The sequence below is a fragment of the Sus scrofa genome, chromosome 11, assembly GCF_000003025.6.
Source record: "Sus scrofa isolate TJ Tabasco breed Duroc chromosome 11, Sscrofa11.1, whole genome shotgun sequence".
Classification (NCBI taxonomy): domain Eukaryota; kingdom Metazoa; phylum Chordata; class Mammalia; order Artiodactyla; family Suidae; genus Sus; species Sus scrofa.
Window position 1 is genome coordinate 2,413,639 of NC_010453.5, and position 19,601 is coordinate 2,433,239.

At 51.5% G+C, this 19,601-nt stretch overlaps 1 protein-coding gene and 2 long non-coding RNA genes across 7 annotated transcripts in view; 1 reads left to right on the forward strand and 2 right to left on the reverse strand.

Moving 5' to 3' along the window:
* The window catches only part of SACS (sacsin molecular chaperone), a 73,351-nt gene that overhangs the window by 31,233 nt on the left and 22,517 nt on the right, over positions 1–19,601 (reverse strand). For 2 of the 5 annotated variants that reach the window (XM_021065464.1, XM_021065462.1), the window contains exons 3-6: positions 7,578–7,728; positions 3,996–4,083; positions 3,021–3,106; positions 152–263 (exon numbers count right to left, since the gene is read on the reverse strand). In XM_021065464.1, the coding sequence (XP_020921123.1) occupies positions 152–263; positions 3,021–3,106; positions 3,996–4,083; positions 7,578–7,728 (437 nt within the window). Of the gene's footprint in view, positions 1–151; positions 264–3,020; positions 3,107–3,995; positions 4,084–4,394; positions 5,236–7,577; positions 7,729–7,796; positions 7,906–19,601 lie in introns of those variants that run through there. The other 3 variants (XM_021065463.1, XM_021065466.1, XM_021065465.1) reach the window with 3 other exon arrangements.
* On the reverse strand, positions 5,841–7,263 carry LOC110255793. Its single transcript, XR_002336610.1, has 2 exons — positions 7,074–7,263; positions 5,841–6,624 (listed from the first exon to the last, which is right to left on the reverse strand). It is a non-coding gene; the product is annotated as an uncharacterized LOC110255793 (long non-coding RNA).
* On the forward strand, positions 8,373–16,988 carry LOC102158458. The gene is made up of 3 exons (XR_306071.3): positions 8,373–8,728; positions 13,808–13,909; positions 16,431–16,988. It is a non-coding gene; the product is annotated as an uncharacterized LOC102158458 (long non-coding RNA).

Genomic DNA, 19,601 nt, shown 5'->3' on the forward strand with positions numbered 1-19,601 from the left:
CGAAGAGCAGAGGAAACACGTGAAGGAGTGGCGTTCAACCGGCCAGAAGGGAGGACCAGTGGCGACAGACCGTTGGTCACACACTGCACTGGAAGTCACTCAAGATCGCCTGTTCGTACAGGAACTAAACTCCCCAACGAAGGATGCTTACCCTGATACTGTGCCATGTCTTTCGACCAGAGCGTCTCTGTTCCATACTGAGTTTCATCATATAAAAATTTAACCTCTGTGGCCCCAGCATCTTCTGCGTTCTGAATTAATTCCTAGTCAAGAAAAACGCCAAAAATGAATACTTAATAAGATGGTCATCTACCGCCCGTACTTACCTACGATACGTTAATAAAAGTCATTACACATGAGTGAGGGCACCCGCTCTGCATCGGGGGCGAGGTCTCTGTCCATTCTCAGAGCCAGCGACCAGCCAGCTCGGTGTCGTTTTTGTTCCTGGGATATTTTAGCGGAATTGAACCTAGACTAGTCTAAGGTAAGGAACAGGCGACAATTTTCTGGATGAACTCCGACTTAGACCAAACCGAATCAAACGGTTGTATGTTACATGGATGGGTCTCTAGACACAGGCTAACCCACCCTGGATTAGGACACTCGTGAACCGCCATCTTGGGGGGCACTATTTTTTACCTGCCCAGCACCCTGGAACCGCCGAGCAGGGGGCACGGATGGGCAAGGACCGCAGAGGGCGTTCCTGATACTGCAGCTGAGCCAGCAGCAGAACCTTTACCCCAGCAGGGCCACAGCGCCCCCGTGCAAGGAGACTGTGGGCGGGGCAGCGTGGCGCTGAGGGGCTGCCTGGGAGGTGAGCTGGGGAGCCCGATCCCACCTGCTGCTCACCCCCAAACACAAACAGGCGGCCACGCCTTGACCTGCCTCCTGTCTTCCCTTCACACGACCACCCATGTCTCATAGGGTTTTAAGGCCATTCCCACCCAGTCCAGTCTAACAGAGTCTCTAAAAATGAGCCATCCTATTCACTTTGGAATAGAACAGAAAATTAAAGGCAGAAATAAGAAGTAAATAGGTAGCAAATCAACGTGTAACTGAAGAGCACTTTAGAGGCCGGAGCTTGCGTTCATCTGTACAGCTATTGTGACTCACGCGCATTTTAGGGAGCAGAGATAAAGGAAACCAGAAATAAAAGCCCCAGGCTCTAACGACCCGTCTCGAGTTGGAGGAAAATCAGGACGAGGCACTTCTTCTCAGGGATCTCTTTCAAACGGATTCTGAGAAGAAGAGGCAGTAAGTGTGCCAGCTGCACAAGTGCTTGGGCTATAGACACTCAAGTGCCTCTGGCCCTATCTTCTCTCAGCCAACATCACAAAAGGTGCAGGTCTAAGTCCAGGTGATTCTAGGACACCTACTAAAATCTAAGGCGGCTGAATCCCCTAAAGTACCCAAGGAACAAAAAGGACACCGAGCTGGCGGACAGGCGAATACACCCCGTGAGCGCAGTGGAAGGACTCAGCGTCAGCTGGCCGCTGACTCCAAGCATCCAGAGGCCTTGCTCACCACCTTGGCCTCGTCTCCACTCCCTTCTGAGCTGATGGCCTAGTTTAATGTAGTCTGTTCACCTCTCTCTACCCACAACAACCCAATGACCACACGCTTCCCGCCTTCACTCTCCTAATGGAAAGTTTTCAAGGGAGCTTTCTGTGAACCGCTGCTGCCTGCTCTCAAAGGTGCTCCAACGTGTCCTCGTCATTAAAACCACTCTCTTCAACCAGCATCTGAGGATAACTGCTTAGTATTTAAAGTAAGTTAAACAGGCCTAGTGCTTATTCACTAAAATTTTACCATCTAAACTAGAAAATAGGAGTTCCTGTCATGGCTAAGCAGAAACAAATCTGACTAGTATCCATGAGGACACAGGTTCGACCCCTGGCCTCGCTCAGTGGGTTAGGGATCCGTGTTGCCATGAGCTGTGGTGCAGGTTGCAGATACAGCTCAGGTCTGGCGTAGCTGTGGCATAAACCAGCTCTGATTTGACCCTTGGCCTGCGAAGTTCCATATGCCACAGGTGCAGCCCTAAAAAGACAAAAAATAAAAATAAAAAATAAACTAGAAAACAAAATAAAAGCTAAGATATTGAAAGTAATAAACACTCTATAATAAGAAGAAAAATAAATAAGAATTAATCTACTTTTACAATTAATTAAGGAAGTTTCTTACGAAGGTGAAACACAAATCGAACTTCAGCATCTTCCCACTACTGCTTTCTTTTTTTTTTGCCTTTTCTTGGGCCGCTCCTGCGGCATATGGAGGTTCCCAGGCTAGGGGTCCAATCGGAGCTGTAGCCACCAGCCTACGCCAGAGCCACAGCAACGTGGGATCCGAGCCGCGTCTGCAACCTACACCACAGCTCACGGCAACGCTGGATCGTTAACCCACTGAGCAAGGGCAGGGATCGAACCCGCAACCTCATGGTTCCTAGTCAGATTCGTTAACCTCTGCGCCACGACGGGAACTCCACTACTGCTTTCTTGTATGGCTGCTCAGTTTGTTTTTTAATGACTGTATTCAAACTAAAGGAATATATCGTAAATAAAAATACTTAACTAAAATAATTATCCCTTTAAATCAACTCTCCTAAAAAGCAAACTGCTAAATCCAAGGGAGTCAAACAGGCTTGGGTACACAGTCCCTGAATGTGGGTTTTGTATTATATTATTTGGTCAGCTGGTTGGTGTGCAATGGCCCTGCACAATAAAATTCAGAAAATTACATTATGTACTTCCATAAAATTACCCAAAAAAGTGTTTCTAGAGCAACACTGCTTGATTACAGCACACAGCAGCTGAGGGGTTCCTTCGCCCCTGAGTTTAAACCGACTGCCCCTTGGCCCAGGCCATCCTGCCAGGGCACTGCAGGTGCAGAGGGAAATAGATACAGCCACTCAAATCTAGACGAAATGTTTACAACATAAATACCAACAGGGCCAGTAAGCAACTTCAGTCCATCTCGTTTTTACCAGTGTCGGTGCACACAGGTACACGACCTTGCCCTACCTTGAGAATCTGTCCTCCTTCTGGGTATCTTCTCAGAATGTCCTTGAGAAAATCGACAAGCGGTGGGGTTGTTTGCCCAAATCGACCTAAACACAGAACATATTTTACATGACTTCTTAAAAAATCCTCTGGCCTGTTGCCAATGTGTTACTTGATTCTGAACCAAGTAACTCGTAAAACCACACAAGTCGTGACTTCACGCAGGCACTGCAGCACTTTTCTGGTAGGAAAACCTAACTACATGGATTCGGTAGAAGGCAAAGCAGAGTCGATTTTATCAAATTTCAAGATTTTTAATTAAACTGCAAATTCAGTTTTTAAAATACGTTCAAAAATACACTAAATGTCACATAAGATTATCACGGGGGGATGTTGCTATTTTCCAAAGCAAATGAAATAAATGGTGCTACTGTGTGGGCGCTTTGAAGCTAAGTAATCAGCCAGAGACTGGGGTGGTGCCTGTTCTGACATTCCTAATATTCTCAAACTCAACCCATGTTCCGCCTGATTTGAAGTTCACCCAGTCACTGTCTCAGTGGCTGCCCAGGTCAAACAGCCTAAGTCTTTCTAAAGTGGAGACGCTCCGAACTGACCCACCAGGTCACCTTCAGACGGGTGCCAGACAGCAAGGTGCAGGGAGGGGGGAGAAGGGCGGTAACTTCTCAGATGCCCAGAATAAAATACAGCTGTTTATAAGTAAAAAAAGAAAGCTGTGCTTACAACGAAATCATCACTATGAACTCATCTGCGTCACACTGGAACAACGACCCACCACAGCCAAGCCCCGCGGGACCCCGCCCGCAGGCTGCTCCTGCCCACGCGTTCTTCCAGCCCACCTGCTGCGCCCACCCGTGCCTTCCTCTGGCCCTGACAGCCCCTCATCCCATCCCAAAGGCATGTTCCTCGTTTCATTTTTCAAACATAATCTTTATGCAGTAAAAACGGAATTTACGCCTGGTGAGGTGGATTTCATACCTCCCCCTTTTAAGCCTTTTGACTGAAGGTTTACAAAGAGATGACGACTGCCGCGAGCCAGCTCTCCAATCGGGATCCAGTCACATAACTGAAAAATAGAAAAGAAAATGGATGAAAAGCAATATAGTGCCTAACTCTGTAAATTCAAAATTTCACCTCATTTGGTTTCCACTTATGAAATAACATTAAGTGTCCTTATCAGGAAATAAGTTGCTCTGGAGAACTGAATATGGTAGAGAACAAAATTCTGTTTAAAAATGTAAACGATTTTTTTTAACTATAAAGAGATAAAGATACACATATTTATGTTTTAAAATAGTTAAAAATGTTTTATGGTGAATCAGGATTATTGACATAAACAAAATCATTCTTTTGAATAGCATTTCCAAAGTGTATTACTCGGGGAGCTCCCTGGAGGCTAAGCAGGCTAAGGATCCCACGTTGTCACTGCTGTGGCGTGGGATCCATCCTTGGCCCAGGAATTTTCATGTGCTGCAGGTACAGCCAAAAAAATAAAGAAACAAAATGTATCACTCAGAACACAGTCCAATGAGATTTAGCAGATATTCGAGAACCAAAAAAAGTTTTAAATTAGTGGGAATAATGTGGTTTTTAAGGCATTTAACATACTAAGGTATGAAAAGGATTATACCATGTGGCATTTCACACCTCTTGGCAGTGACTGTTTTCATTTATTTTTGAAGAGCACCTTATATTACTCCTAGAAATACACGTCGGAAAACTGCTCAGATGTTGCTATGAAAGCCGTGACGTGCAAGATGGCACACGAGGACTGGAACCTCTGAAGCCGCTGTGGCTGTCACGTCCCCAGTGGGCGTTCCTGAAAAATTTTGCCCTGGCATTCCTTTTCCTTTCGGCAATGGTTCTGTGTCCCACAAAGGCAGGGTCCACTGTGTGTGCCCAGGACCCGGGGGCAGGGCAATGAAGGGCCTTTTTGGAAAATGAGGTAAATGATCCGAAGCCAGATCCCCTTCTCCCCAGCAGCCCACCCTGAAGGGTCACTGCGGAGAGACTTACAGGTCCACCCCTGCAAACACTCCTGCTGCCCTGTCCAGAACCACCTCTGCAACTTCCTCTTCCTCCACAGATGTGAAGGGCGTCCCTCTCATCCGCGTCAAAACCACTGTCTACCGGAGTTCCCGTCGTGGCGCAGTGGTTAGCGAATCTGACTAGGAACCAAGAGGTTGCGGGTTCGATCCCTGGCCTTGCTCAGTGGGTTAAGGATCCAGCATTGTTGTGAGCTGGGGTGTAGGTTGCAGACGCGGCTCGGATCCCGCGTTGCTGTGGCTCTGGCGTAGGCTGGCGGCTACAGCTCCAATTAGACCCCTAGCCTGGGAACCTCCACATGCCGCAGGTGCGGCCCAAGAAATGACAAAAAGACAAAAAAAAAAAAAAAAAACCACTGTTTACAACCACCCACCTCCCACTGCGCCCGCCCTCCCTCCAGGGGTCCCCAGGCTGGGCCTGTCAGAGGCGGCCTCCCCAGCCTTCTTGCCGGCATCCACCGCCCAGGGCCTGCTCCGCATGGCAACCAGCTCTCTCCCCCAAAACCCAAGTCCACTGGCTCCCCAGCACGTCTAACTTGCTCCGCTCCATTTCCAGCTCTCAGACTCTCGACGCCTCTCGGACTTTGCTAGCAATGTCCCACCCGGCCTCCGTACTCTCCGTCCGTCATCCTCACTCAGTCCCCACTTCCAAAACACAATCCAAACGCAACTGTGACATTAACAGTTGTTACAGTTCCCAGTTTATAAAGCACTTTCATTTACACATTCCCACTGCATGCTAAAGCAAGCCGATAAACTCTGTACTGGAAACACGGGTAAGAATAGTCGTAACGGTATTGTGGTTAACAGCAAAAGTTTAAAAACAATCCAAGTTCTATGACATATTCATATAGTGGAATAGTACAGAGCAATGAAAATGGCTTAACTAAATAACTACATAAATTTGAGTTGATATTTACAACATAATATTGAGTGAAAAAAAGTTAATTCCAAGTTGCTACATAAAGCACAAGCTTCCCATAAAGTTTATAAATAATTAGAAGCAAACAGTATATTATTTAGATTATACACACACATACAAGCCCAGGTACAGACACACACACAATAAAACCACCAAAACAACTACAAAACAGGCAACAGAACAAAACACATGAACGGGTAAGGTGGGAGAGGCTCTGGGCATGACCACACCTAGGGGCTACGCTGACAGCGCAGAACCACAGGAGTAACCAAAGAGGGAGGTCTGGGGCCAGGAGAGGACACCCAGTCTAGAGACTGGGCAGGTGCAGATGAAGATGTAAGAATGACAAGCCTTCCTCCCCAGTCCCGCCCAGTGTCCTCAAGCAAGCCACCATCTGCCACCATCGGGGACCGAGCCGCAGGAAGATTGCTCCCCGGAGGAACGTCAGAACAGGTCAGCCGGAGGCCCAGCTGGGAGGACAGGAGACCAGAGGGCGCCCCCAGCACACAGAGGGCTGAGACCTGACGGAGGGGCTACATTCGCCAACACCTGTGCTGGGAGTAAGGCAACCCAGCACTTGAAACGCCGTCCTGTGGGGCTCAAGCAGTCCTCGTGTATCTTGCTCAAGTCTCTTTTGCCTCTTTTATCACATAAAAAGTGAAGATATTTACAGGGATTAAATAATAAGTTAGTTTTCAGTGAAATACCTCCATTTAACTCCCTTGAAGATCACTGTAATATCTCCGCCCATCTTAAAGGTGATATGTGATGTGAAATACTCCTATTTTCCAAAGTTTTGATGTACTAGACCATTCATGTGCCCTTACAAGTTTTAATATAAATTTACTCCTCCAAATAATAACTTCCATATTTAAGTATGTCTGAGGACCCATCCTTTCAGTCCCAAATTTCTGTGATTCAAAGATGCAGGGAAACCTCTAAGACATACAAGGTGAAAGGACGGATGGGTATCCAGTTAAAAGCCAAACGCCATCAGAAAAGTGTCTGTGGTCACTTCGGTGGCGACGGCTCCAAAGCCAACTTAAAAATGTTTAAAAGCCCCCTGTCTATAACGCCCATCAAGAGTACCTTGATTTCAGGCAGTGAAGATGCAGACAAATCAGGGGAGGAGATACAGTGTCGAGCCGGCAAACGGACAGAAATGACAGCAGTGACAGGCACACGGCCGAGTCATGCCAGGCTGTTCACAGGGCAGCCCTTCCAGCGAGCAGGGCCCGGCGGCCCACCCCGGCCGTCCTGTCCCGGGTGCCCCCCTCCGGCCCCCACCCCCAGGTCCCGTCCCTGCCTGCCCCGTCCCCCGGGCCCCGGCCCCGGCCCCAGGCTCCCTCCGCCACCCCAGCCCCTCGCGCCCAGTCCCCGGGCCCCGGCCCCGGCCCCAGGCTCCCTCCGCCACCCCGGCCCCTCGCGCCCAGCCCCCGGGCCCCGGCCCCGGCCCCAGGCTCCCTCCGCCACCCCGGCCCCCTCGCGCCCCGTCCCCCGGGCCCCGGCCCCGGCCCCAGGCTCCCTCCGCCACCCCGGCCCCCTCGCGCCCAGTCCCCGGGCCCCCGGCCCCGGCCCCCGGTCCCGCCCTACCTGCCGGCCGCCGAGCCACAGCCGCTGCTCCGACGCCGGGAAGCCCGTCTCGGCCGCGAGGCGCCGCTTCACGTCACGCACCGTCCAGGACGCGGGCACGGCCACCGTCCTGCAGCCCACGCAGCCGGGCAGCACGGTCACCCGCAGCCACCTGTGCGAAGGCAAAGGCCTCAGCGGGCGCCACGTGGGGGCCGCGGCCCCCGCCGGCCCGGCGCTCACCTGTCGCCCATGGCGCGTCCTCACCGCCCGCGCCGCGCCCGCATCGTGCTCCCCCGCAGGCCCACGCCGCGCGGCCCGCCCCGCCGCAGCCCCGGGAGCCTCCAGCCGACGAGGAGCCGCGGAGGAAACCGTGCGCGGCCGGGCGGGGGCGGGCGGAGGCGGCGGCGGCGGCGGCGGCGGCGCGCTCCCGGCCGCAAGGGCCCCGGAGGCGTCGCCCGCGGGCACGCGCCCGTCCGGACCGTTAGCTGAGGAGACGCCCCTCCCGTAAGGACTCGCCCCGCCCACAAGCCCCGCCCGCCCCTTTCCTTGCGCAGCCGCTGGGCCCGCCAGGCCCCGCCCCTCCCGCCCGGACTCGCCGGGTCCCCAGACCACGCGCCTCCTGCCGGGACTCGCCCCGCCCGCAGGTCCCGCCCGCCCGTCAGGCCCCGCCCCGCCTGCCCCGTTACGTGAGAAGCCTGCCTTTCGGGCGCCGGCCGGCCCCTCCCACTAGGCCCGGCCCAGGGGGCCTTGCCCCGCCCAGACCCTTCGCGGAGAAGCCGCCTGGCCCCGCCCCCCAAGGCCCCGCCCCCGCCCGCCCTTCCCGCTTCCGCGGCGGCGCAGCGCCAGGGCGGGACGGCTTAAACGCTGAGCGCTCGTTTGGAGGAGACGTGTGGAGTTCAAAACCGCCCTGAAACACAGAGCTGCGTGTCTTTCCACGCTAGGGACCTGGAATCTCTGGAAGCATCGCCCAATGAGATTTACGGTGGCCTCTTGGGCACCCGAGGGGAACGAGGTGGCTGCAGAACACAACCGTCTCCGGTTTCGTTTCCTTCGTTTCCGGTTTGCTTTTTAGGACACCTTAAAAGGGGGGTTCACCGTGCTGGAGTAAGGAGTGACGGGGCACGCGACAGATGACAGTGCGCACCAACGCATCCACCACGACAGGCTAAAATGTACGTAACTGGTTTTGGCAGTATTGTCTTCTATTGTTGGTGGCCCGTTTTCCCATCACTCCTGCAAGCTCCTTGAAGGCTTAGGAGTTCTTGAACTCGCCCCACAGTGACTCCTGCTGCCTTGTAATGTGAGTGTGTATGTGGCTTGATGACGCTTCCAAAAATGTCAGTCCTTCTGGCTAAATTCTCACAGGTGTGGAGGAGACACGTTGCAAAAAAAGGCAACATCCATGAAGGCTATGTTCGTGAACAAGCAAACTTGCATGTTTCTTGTTTAAACACCCTTAATAGAATAAAATGTTAGTGTGGACCCAAAAAACGGCATTACTGTTTTTCAGTTCTAACTTCTCTCCACAAAAAATACTTCTCAGAACTCATTATCAATAATAAATATGCAAGACAACCCTTAGAGCTGTTCCATCCCTTCCTTCTAACCATATTTAAAAGGAAAGTTGCTGTAGGTCATGCAGGTGTTTCCCTACTTAGAACAAGTAAGCACCTTCGATCAATTAAAGGAGAACAAGTAAAGATCCGGCGGAAAAACCCTAATGGGCGAATATTCACGTCTTTGATCAAACCGGACACGACCAGCAAGTGCATTAGAATATCAACAAGCGGAAAGAATGTGAGTGCTCCCTGCTCCGCTGAAGAGTCACCGCGCGGTGACCCCAGCACAAATCCTGCCCAGGGCAACCCTTTGGTGTCCTTAAGCTCCCTCCTAGGAAGCTGGGCACACGGGACGTGGTGACAAAGGAACAGGAGTACAGAGGGAAAACTGGAGAGACAAAGAAATGACCTTAACAGAAAGGATTTCACAAACGGTGAAGCTGATTTGGCTGGAGAAGGAGGCTGATCACAAAAAGCTCTGAACATCTGGAGTTCGAAGCCTCCTCGGGGTATCTTTTACAGGGTCGGCCAGCTTGGGGAACGCGACGCCGGAACTCAGGCGAGACATCAAAGCTACAGGAATCATTTGTATAATCACTCAGCTAATACGTATTAAACCTCTCCAGTGTCTTCTATGGACACTTTTCTAGAGGACAGAGAGCAGTGAATGAAAACAAAGCCCCTCTCCTGTGCTTACATTTTGAGGAAGGAAGACAACAGTAAACACATAGACAATTGATGAATTCATGCTCTGGGGTCAACAGTTCTATCTAAGTGAGGGGAGGCAGCAAAGCAGGAGAATAAAGCATGAGGGGTGCGGCGGCGGCGCCCCTTCCTAAGAGGTGACAGTGAGCAGAGGCCTGTGAAACACAGGAAGACGGGCTTGTCCGGTGCGAGCCTAGAAAGGGGTGGAGAACGCTACAGCTCATGGGCCTCTGGGACCTGCGTTTGCTGTCACCACCTGCCTGTTGGCTCTCTTCCAGGGCTCTGTCTCCGATCCACCCCCCCACCCGACACAAACTCAGATTTGGAATTAGTGTCTCTTTTTCCTGATGGCTTCCCAGGGCCTGGAAGAGGACCTAACACAGAACAGGTGCTTCCTAAGTACAAGGAAAGGAGGGAAGGACTGAGGGAAGGAGGAATATCTGGAAAATACAGAAAAAGAGAAACTCAGACATTCATAATCCTAACATCCACCCCAATACAAACAATGTATTCACTGCCATTCATTTAAGAGTTTGTAATATGATGGTAATTATACCATGGATACATAGTATTTTTTGATGTTTTTGTCACTGTATAAATCTCATTTCTAATAACTGCCTAACTTTCCATTGAGAAGAAATAGCTTAGGCTGCTTAACCTGATTAGTACTCGTACTGCAATTTTAATTTTTTCAAAAGTGTGCAGAAGAGTTTCCATCATGGCACAGTGGAAATGAATCTCACTAGGAACCATGAGGTTGCGGGTTTGATCCCTGGCCTCGCTCAGTGGGTTAAGGATCCAGCGTTGCCGTGAGCAGTGGTGTAGGTTGCAGACACGGATCGGATCCCGTGTTGCTGTGGCTGTGGTGTAGGCCAGTGGCTATGGCTCTGATTCGACCCCTAGCCTGGGAACCTCCATGTGCCGCGGGTGCGGCCCTAGAAAAGGCAAAAAGCCAAAAAAAAAAAAAAAAAAAAGAAAGGCATCTGTGAGATGAACTAAAAAGCTTCAAAAGCAGCACAACGTTTCACGTAGCTGAGGTGCCCATAGACTTGACAACCAGGCAGCCATTGTTGAGTTAGTTCTGGGCTCCAGATCCTACAGGAATTTCCTGATGGCTAAGGGATCAAGGTCAGGTTCAGCATGGCATACGAGGCCTAGTACAGTTTAGCCCCAATCAGCCTCCTCAGATTTTTCTGAGGCCACCCAGCCACCCATAATACAGTCCGTCTCCAAGACCAGCTGATGATAATATGTACCACGCACGGAATATCCAGCAGGTGCCAGGCCCCGCCTAAAAGCCTGAGATTTAGCTCATTCGACCTTCCCAACTACTCTGTGAAGTATCTCAATTGTCAGGGAAGGAAGAGGAAAGGAAATACGTGACCTCTCGGTGCACAGCTGCAGATGGGAGAGCCAGAACTGGAACCCAGCTCACACAACTCCCGAGCCCAAGCACCGTTCATGTTTACAGAACATGCAGTAACTGCACATTGCCTGGTCCCCGGCGGGTCCACCTGCACGGCCCTACCAGCCTGCATGCTCCCCCCATCCCTCTCCATCTGATAAACCTAAGTCCTCGTCTTAGAATCACAGCTTCTCCAAAAAGCTTGCCTCAACCCTTCCAGGCTGCTTCCTTAAGCAACCTGTACTTTGGGGCTTCATGTTGGCGCTATGGCACCTTTCGCATTTTTGTCAATATTTCATTTTCTTTTTTTTTTTTCTTTTCTTTTTTTGGCTGCACCTGGAGCATATGGAAGTTCCCAGGCCAGGGATCAAACCTGAGCTGCAGCTACCACCTACACCACGGCTGCAGCAACACCAACCCTTAGCCCACTGCGCTGGGATCAAACCCACTCCCACAATGAGATCCTTCGTCTGCTGCGCCACAGCAGGAACTCCTCACATTTAGTTGTATTCACCGCCACGCACTTCTCTTCGCATCTTAAGGGCCTGGCGCACAGTATTATTCAATCCATGCTACTCAGACCTTTAAATAAGGATTGCCTGTAGGCGGATATTAACTCCACTCCCAACATCAGTCAACCAGGTTTTATTTTGGTTTTTAGTTCTGTGCAAAAAGCTTTCGGCTGCAAGCAGCTCCCTACCTAACAGTAGCTAAAGTGATAAAATGACTGAGACAGCCATTTATTTGTAAATGTCTGTCCAGCCACTATGCAGTTTGCTCCACGTGAGCAAAGCTGCTGTGTGACTCACCGCCCCCTCCTGCCCTGACCAGCCCAGCTCATCACAGGGACATAGCAGTTTGGTCACAGGTACAGCTCATGCTGCTCTGCCACCTGCTAGACACCTGAGGTCCTGGGTTTCCTTGGCCTCTGACTCACGGCTCCAGCACGACCAGCCTTCACGGCCACCATGCCATGGGGCTGTCCTCTGGCTTAGGGCCTCTCTGTCGGTGTTGCTCCAGGAGCCTGTGTTGTGGCATCCAGCACCAGGTCAGCCACTTAGCCAACGCAACCTGTGGTCCCTTACAGGCCAGATCCTGCCAGGTTGGCTTCCTCCCAGGGAAAGTGACCAGCCGCGGGGGGGAAACAAGGTCAAGACCTCAGGATACCTCCTCGTGAGGAGTCTTGGCATCTAACCGACAGCTCACAGCTGACACCCTGGGAGACTCTAGGCCTGGGCTTTCAGAATCCACAACCCCAGGGTACTTGCCAGAGCCCTGCCTGGACATGTGACTCTGCCCAGACCCTTCAGCTCTGCTGCCCCAAGAACTGGAAACTTCCACCTCATGGCTGCCTTGTCCCCCCAGTCCCTCCCAGGTGGCCTCAGAGGTCTGTCCCCTCTGCAGGCAGTCCCTCTCCTGCCCCAGCTCCATCCCACGTGACGTAGGATGGCCCCAAGCTCCCAGAGCTAGGACCACCCCTCCCTGAAGTGGGTGTGTCCCTAGGCCCGCTCTCGGCCTCCCCCCTAAACCCCCTCCTACAGCACAACCTCAGACTGTGGGGACCCCCCCACACGCCCGCATCTTGCCATCTCTCCATCTCGTGATGACAAACTGTCTAAAGCAGGGCGGGGTTTTACGGGGCAGTCAGCTCTGCTAGACCATGGGCGCATCTTCAAACAGCTGTGTGACCGTCAGTGCCAGCCGGGGGCGGAGGAGGGGCATGACCGCTGAGGGATGTCTCTTGGAGATGAAAGGAATGTTCTGGAGTCCTGACAGCCAGGGGCATAGCCTAAAAACGCTGAACTGGACCCCGGCACATGGTGAACTTGAGGGTATGTGAATTACATCGAAAGATAACCCGAACGTTGTGCTGGACGTGAAGGCAGAGGCACATGCGCTGCACTGCTGTGCGGAGACTCCCCCGGGGCACACACGTGGTTGAGTGTGTCCTTGACAAGCCCGGGGCTTTGTCTGTTTAAGGGTCTTCTTGAGATGCTCTGGGTCTTTCTCCGGAAAGGTCAGAACCGACGCCTTTGCTCTCACACACGATCATGAATAAGATGACACAGAACTCCTCCGGGGAAGGTTCCGGTCCCGCTCTCGTGCTCATCCCTCCAGCCCCCGGGGGACTCTCCCAGCTCCCACCTTCCCGCCGGCGCGGCTCCAGCCTCATCCAGTTAGCTCATCCGTGGCCTCCGCCTGCATGGTCCTCCCTTCCCCGGGGTCCACTCCTCCTGCAGATTCACACCAAGCGTCCTGGGCTGGCAGCCTGATGCTTCACAGGGCACCTCCTGGGTGACTTACCCCATCTGTGTCTCCGCCCTAAGCTGGTGGAGCCCAAGCTCCAGCATCGGGACCTTAGGCAGAGCCATCCTTTCCGGGGGGAGCTGATCTCCAACCCGCGATGCTGGTGGCCTGGGTGGAGCTTATAACCAACACGCCAGACAAGTGACAAAACTTGCCTTCTCTGTGTGGCAGTGTAGACACCGTGGCTTAACGTTTATTTTTAGTTACATTAAACAGGCTTTGGGAAATGATATCATGCTTCTGAATTCACGGTCCTGCCTTTCCTGCTTCCACAGGGGATGCTGTGAATTCCCCAACAGGCCGTCGGAGACCCGAGGAAACAGGATTGTCCAGACTTGACACAACGCTTTTGATTCTACTGTTAATGCCAATGGGAGGTATTGGTTGGTTGCCAAAAACCCTAGATTATTTAAATATAGCTGTGCCACAGCAAAATCAACCAGGAAGGGCCTTACATGTCATCATGCGTACACGCAGCAATTGAATCATCTGAGGAAACTTTGCATCACAAAGGCAAAAAGTGACTCAGGCCCTCAGATGTTATGAAGGTGACGCATCCCGGGCTAAATTCGCCATTTCGGGGAATCGCAAAACCACATGTGGTTTCTGAATTCCTCTTCCATTTATGATGCTCTCTCGGAATATTTTATAGAAAATATGGAGACAGAGTGAGCTAACTATAGCAGTCTGAACATTAAAATAAATTTACTGCATGCTAATAAGTAGAGTGTTTTGATGGAGTCTTGGCCCTGGACATAATAGCAGGAAACTTACAACATAAGCTGATAAAATATTCCATCATAAAATTGATTAAACTGAACATAAAAAAAGGAAATAGTATGACGAAGGAATACCATCCTAGACTATAATGCAGTCCTTCCCTTTTCCGTTTGGTCCTTTATTCACACAAGATGCTTTTCTCCACTTGACCCTGTCTCCACCCCCTGCCCCCGTCTCCATCCCCTGCCCCCTGTCTCTATCACCTGCCCCCTGTCTCTATCACCTGTTCCCTGTCTCCATCCTCTGCCCCCTCGTCTCCATCCCCTGCCCCCCATCTCCATGCCCTGCCCCCGTCTCCATCCCCTGCCCCCTGTCTCTATCACCTGCCCCCTGTCTCTATCACCTGTTCCCTGTCTCCATCCTCTGTCCCCCGTCTCCATCCCCTGTCCCCTGTCTCCAACCTCATCTGTCTCCATCCTCCACCCTGTGGGTGATGCTGTTGGGAGGGGTCACTGCTTCCAGCTCACTTCCTCACCTGTACCACATGCCTCAAGGTCACCCAGAGGGGAACTGGGCCGGTCGCTGATCTGAGAGGGTCGCATTTATTCATCCAATAAAATGTGTGACAGCCACGGCTTGCTGGGCGCTGACATCAGATAAAGGGGCACACCTGCCGCCAGTCTCACGGGTGTGTCAGCCACCAGGCAGGCGTCGCCGAAGGGCAGCCCCCATACTCTTCTCACCCTCCTCCTCCCCTTCGCCTTCCTCTCTTGCTTTGGTATCTGAAGAGTCAAGGTCAAAGCCGGAAAAATCCTGAAGCAGGCCAGCGGTGTCTCAGGACCCTTAAACGTCTAGGTCTCAACCTCACCTCCCGCTCCAGCCGGGCCCGGCCCTCTTGTCCCGCTGACCCAGCCCTGCCGAGGTCAGTCCCTCCACCTGCGCCCACCCTGCGGGCAGGTGCTCTGCCAGGTGCTCAGAAACCAAGGATTAATAATGACATTCAAAACAACCCCCCCTCCCCACCCATAAGGAGCTCAAGGAATGGAAAGATACTCAGAAGCTCCCCGTCGATGCTGAATGCCATGACGCCGCCCTGCAGTCGTGGGCTCCCCCACGTCCAGGCAGGAAAAAGACCGCCGTCCTGGTTGATTCTGTGTCAGGACTGAGATCTGATCTTTCCTCCCCTCGCATCCTCACTCCCCGGCGAACCACAGGGCCAGCTGCCGTCAGCTCCGTCCTTGGTGTTGCTGGGGCCTGCGTCCCCCAGGCACACTCCAGCCCCTCCAGCCCTCCTGTGCAGGGGACCGCTCCAAGGTGGCTCTGGGTCTTCCTTCCGGTGCATGTCCCTGTGGCTGTGTGCGCTTAGAAACAGAGTCGACGCGTCCACCTCTCTAGACCCCCTTTGGAGAAAAGCACGCACAGGATGTCACCACCCTGTCCTCGGACCCTGCTTGCTTCTTCGCACAGGAAGGCAATGAAGCCTATTCCTCTCTCGCAGGGAATTTGTATTTTAATCTCTAATGCTGTGTGTGCACCTGGCTCAGAGTCTGGGAAGGTCAGTCCCCCAACTGCCTCTGAAATCTTGTCACAGAGACCACTGTCATTTAGAGCAGTCACTGGGATGGTGAGAAATTCAAAGCCATACCTCATCACACCTGCCACTCATCAAACACTTACTGGGCACCAAACACTGCTAATTTAATCTCCACTGAAATCCTATGAGGCATTTCTATTCCCATTTCACAGATTAAAAAAGCAAAAGAGGGGCGTTCCCTTCGTGGCTCAGTGGAAACGAATCTGACTAGTATTCATGAGGATGTGGGTTCGGTCCCTGGCCTTGCTCCGTGGGTTAAGGATCCGGCATTGCCGTGAGCTGTAGTGTAGTTCGCAGATTTGGCTCGGATCCCGAGTTGCTGTGGCTGTGGTGTAGGCCGGCAGCTACAGCTCTGATCGGACCCCTAGCCTGGGAACCTCCATGTGCCGCAGGAGCGCCCTAGAAAAGACAAAAAACGACCCAAAAAAAAAAAAAACCCAAAACTTCTGTGGCTCCAGAGACAGACAGATCTGGGTTCACCGTAAGGAAAACTATCCCAGCAGTTAGAACAATACTCGTTTTTCATTCATTTCTCACCAACTCCTTGCTTAATCTTTCGAATCCTCTCTCCATTGAATTCCCAGGGCAACCTTCGGAGGAGACACTGTCATCCCCAACGACAAGTCAGGATTCGGGACCCAGAGAGAGTCCGCGATTTGTCCCAGGTTTCCTCGCAAATGCCACCTGGCAAGGCTGGAATCCAGGTCTCCAGTCGGCATGTCAGGATCTTCTGTTTTCAAGCACGTGGCCCCGCCAGAGTCTGGCTGGATGTAGGCAGCACAAAAGCCCTCACACACATGCAGGAAAACCCTCTTAAAGGAATATGATCAATACGTACGCCTGGATTACAGATTGCAGGGATGGACAGTCAGTAAAAAGGGCGAGATGTACAACTCACTACTCGCATTCAGTTCGTTAAAGCCCACTGAGCTACCCGTTCAAAAATATGCCCCCTTGTGTTTAGTTTTTAAGTGGTGTGTCAGATAAGAATCCCTAGACCTGAATTTGATTAAACTAACAGCCTCTGGTCAAAAGTTCTTGAGAAATGAGTTTACTTATGAAAAAAATAAAGAGGATATGAGTCTTTTTTATTTTGTCACATATTATTTGTAAGATTTCTTGCTTACACTCACAAATTTTTTTTGGGGGGGGGGCTGCATCCACGGCATATGGAGGTTCCCAGGCTAGGGGTCAAATTGGAGCTGCAGCTGCTGGCCTACACCACAGCCACAGCAACGCCAGATCTGAGCCGCATCTGTGACCGACACCACCGGATCCCTAACCCACAGAGGGAGGCCAGGAATTGAACCTGCACCCTCCTGGATACTAGTCCGATTCATCTCTGTTGTGCCACAGTGGGAACTCCCAGGAAAGATTTTTTTTAACTTTCTTCTTTAAAATGTTCTTCTTTATGCCATGTCTAAATATCTGGACGTGGAGTGAACTGTCAGCAGTCAGTTCAAAAGATAATCACTGTGTCATCTCTGCGCAGAGCCGATGCCGCAGTAACTGGATAACGTCAATCAGAGAAACCACGGCCACGAAATTACCGATCTGCGAGTTTGTGAGAAGCAGGGTTCGGGTTTTCCCTTCGCTTTATATGAAAAGGGGAGCATGCGAGCCTCCTCCCACAGAAGCGGACGTGACCGGCGTGGTGCCTGTGCTGTCTGGAGAACAATTAGAGTAGCCGGCAGTCAACCACGACTGGAGGGGCCCAAAGGAAATGCTAGTTCGAAACGGGTCAAGAGAGGTTTTTAAGGAAAATCGGGAATGAAACTATTAAAAAAAAAGAACTGGCTCTTATATGATTCCCACAATTGCACAGATGCTTCCTCTGTTAACAACCTACCTTTTGCTCACTTCCCAAACCATTTCAGATTTCTCTTGCTCGGATTTTATTGTAGTTATAAACTATAACAGTAAACTGTCTATAATATAGATAGTTATAAACGGGGGAAAGAGGAGTTCCCATTGTGGCTGGAGTTCCCGTTGTGGTTCAATGGTTAACGGATCCGACTAGGAACCATGAGGTTGCGGGTTCAATCCCTGGCCTCGCTCAGTGGGTTAAGGATCTGGCGTTGTCGTGTAGGTGGGCAGCTACAGCTCCAACTGGACCCCTAGCCTGGGAACCTCCATATGCCGCGGGTGCAGCCCTAAAAAAGACAAAAATAAATAAATAAATAAAATGGGGAAAGATGCTGCTTATAAAAAAAAAAAGAATATTTCTGAAGCACCAAGGACAAAAATTTTAAGTAGAGAAAGCATAGAATAATGTTCAAATGTACAGTTATTTTTTTCAGAATTTACCCAAATCTAAATCTAAACAAACTATATGATTGTTCGCTATTTCTATCATTTTTATAAATATAATTCTAGGTAATTTACATGAAAAACTCCTCAGTGGGGGAGTTCCCGTCGTGGCGCAGTGGTTAATGAATCCGACTAGGGACCATGAGGTTGCGGGTTCGGTCCCTGCCCTTGCTCAGTGGGTTAACGATCCGGCGTTGCCGTGAGCTGTGGTGTAGGTTGCAGACGTGGCTCGGATCCCGCATTGTGGTGGCTCTGGCATAGGCTGGTGGCTACAGCTCCGATTCGACGCCTAGCCTGGGAACCTCCATATGCCGCGGGAGTGGCCCAAAAAAAAAAAAAATGCCAAAAAGACAAAAAAAAAAAAAATTTAAAAACTCCTCAGTGGGGAGTTCCCACTGTGGCTCAGTGAGCTAAGAACCTGATGTAGTCTCCCTGACAGTGTGGATTCAACCCCTGGCCTTGTTCAGTGGGTTCAGGATCCAGTGTTGCCATGGCTGTGGCGCAGGCCTGCAGCTGCACCTCCGATTTGACCCCTAGCCTGGGAACTTCCATATTCCACAGGCATTTGGGTGTAGCCGTTAAAACTAAGAAGACATTAAAAAAAACAAACAAACAAAACTCACCCATGGAAAATTATTTAGGGCAATTGCATGTAGTTCAGAACATACATTGAATTAGCAATTACAGTTGTGTGTGTGTGTGTCCTTTAAGCCTTTGGCCACTTTCCTGTTTCCTAGAGAGTCTCCCTCTTTGATGAAATAACCTGAAGCTATTGTAGATACAAAGCAAATACTTCCAGGAAGAAACGCCGGCCTCCTTGGCAAAGCCTCCCTTCCACACCCAGTCAGGCCCCGCGCCGGAGCGCTCAGCCCTGCCAAACACCTGGATCCAGTCCCTCGTCCTGTTCCTGTGGGTCAGGTCCTACTGTCTTGCTCAGACCACCAAGTCAGGGGCCCAGCTCATCTCTCCCTGCCCCAAAGCCTCTCCCCACCGGTGAGCCCTCCCCGTGGCCGCCACACTGACCTGTAATAGGGTGTGACTGCGCCTCTCCCCAGCTTAACTCCACCCATACGTCAAGTCCAAGGGCAAGGCCTTTGCAGACAGGCTGGCCCTTCCCGCCTTGTCCCTGCCTCTTCTTCCCAAGCACCTGCCCAGAGGCCCGTAGCCTCGCTCCTGTCTTTGCACTTTTTCTGCACGTATCTCTTTCTGTTTGAAAGACGTTAACATGAAAATAAAGCCCCGACAATTGGCTGAGTGGCCGCAGAAGCTTAAGTCACCTCGATGCCGGGAAAATGCACCTTGTGGGGTGAAGGAGTAGGTTCAACCTAAGCTACCCTTTGAGTGGCCTTCCCTACATACTGGGACGGAAACTGGGTGACATAAATGGCACTGACTTTAAAAATGCAAAGCCACACTCCATGGTCCAGAATCATAAGCAAGAAACA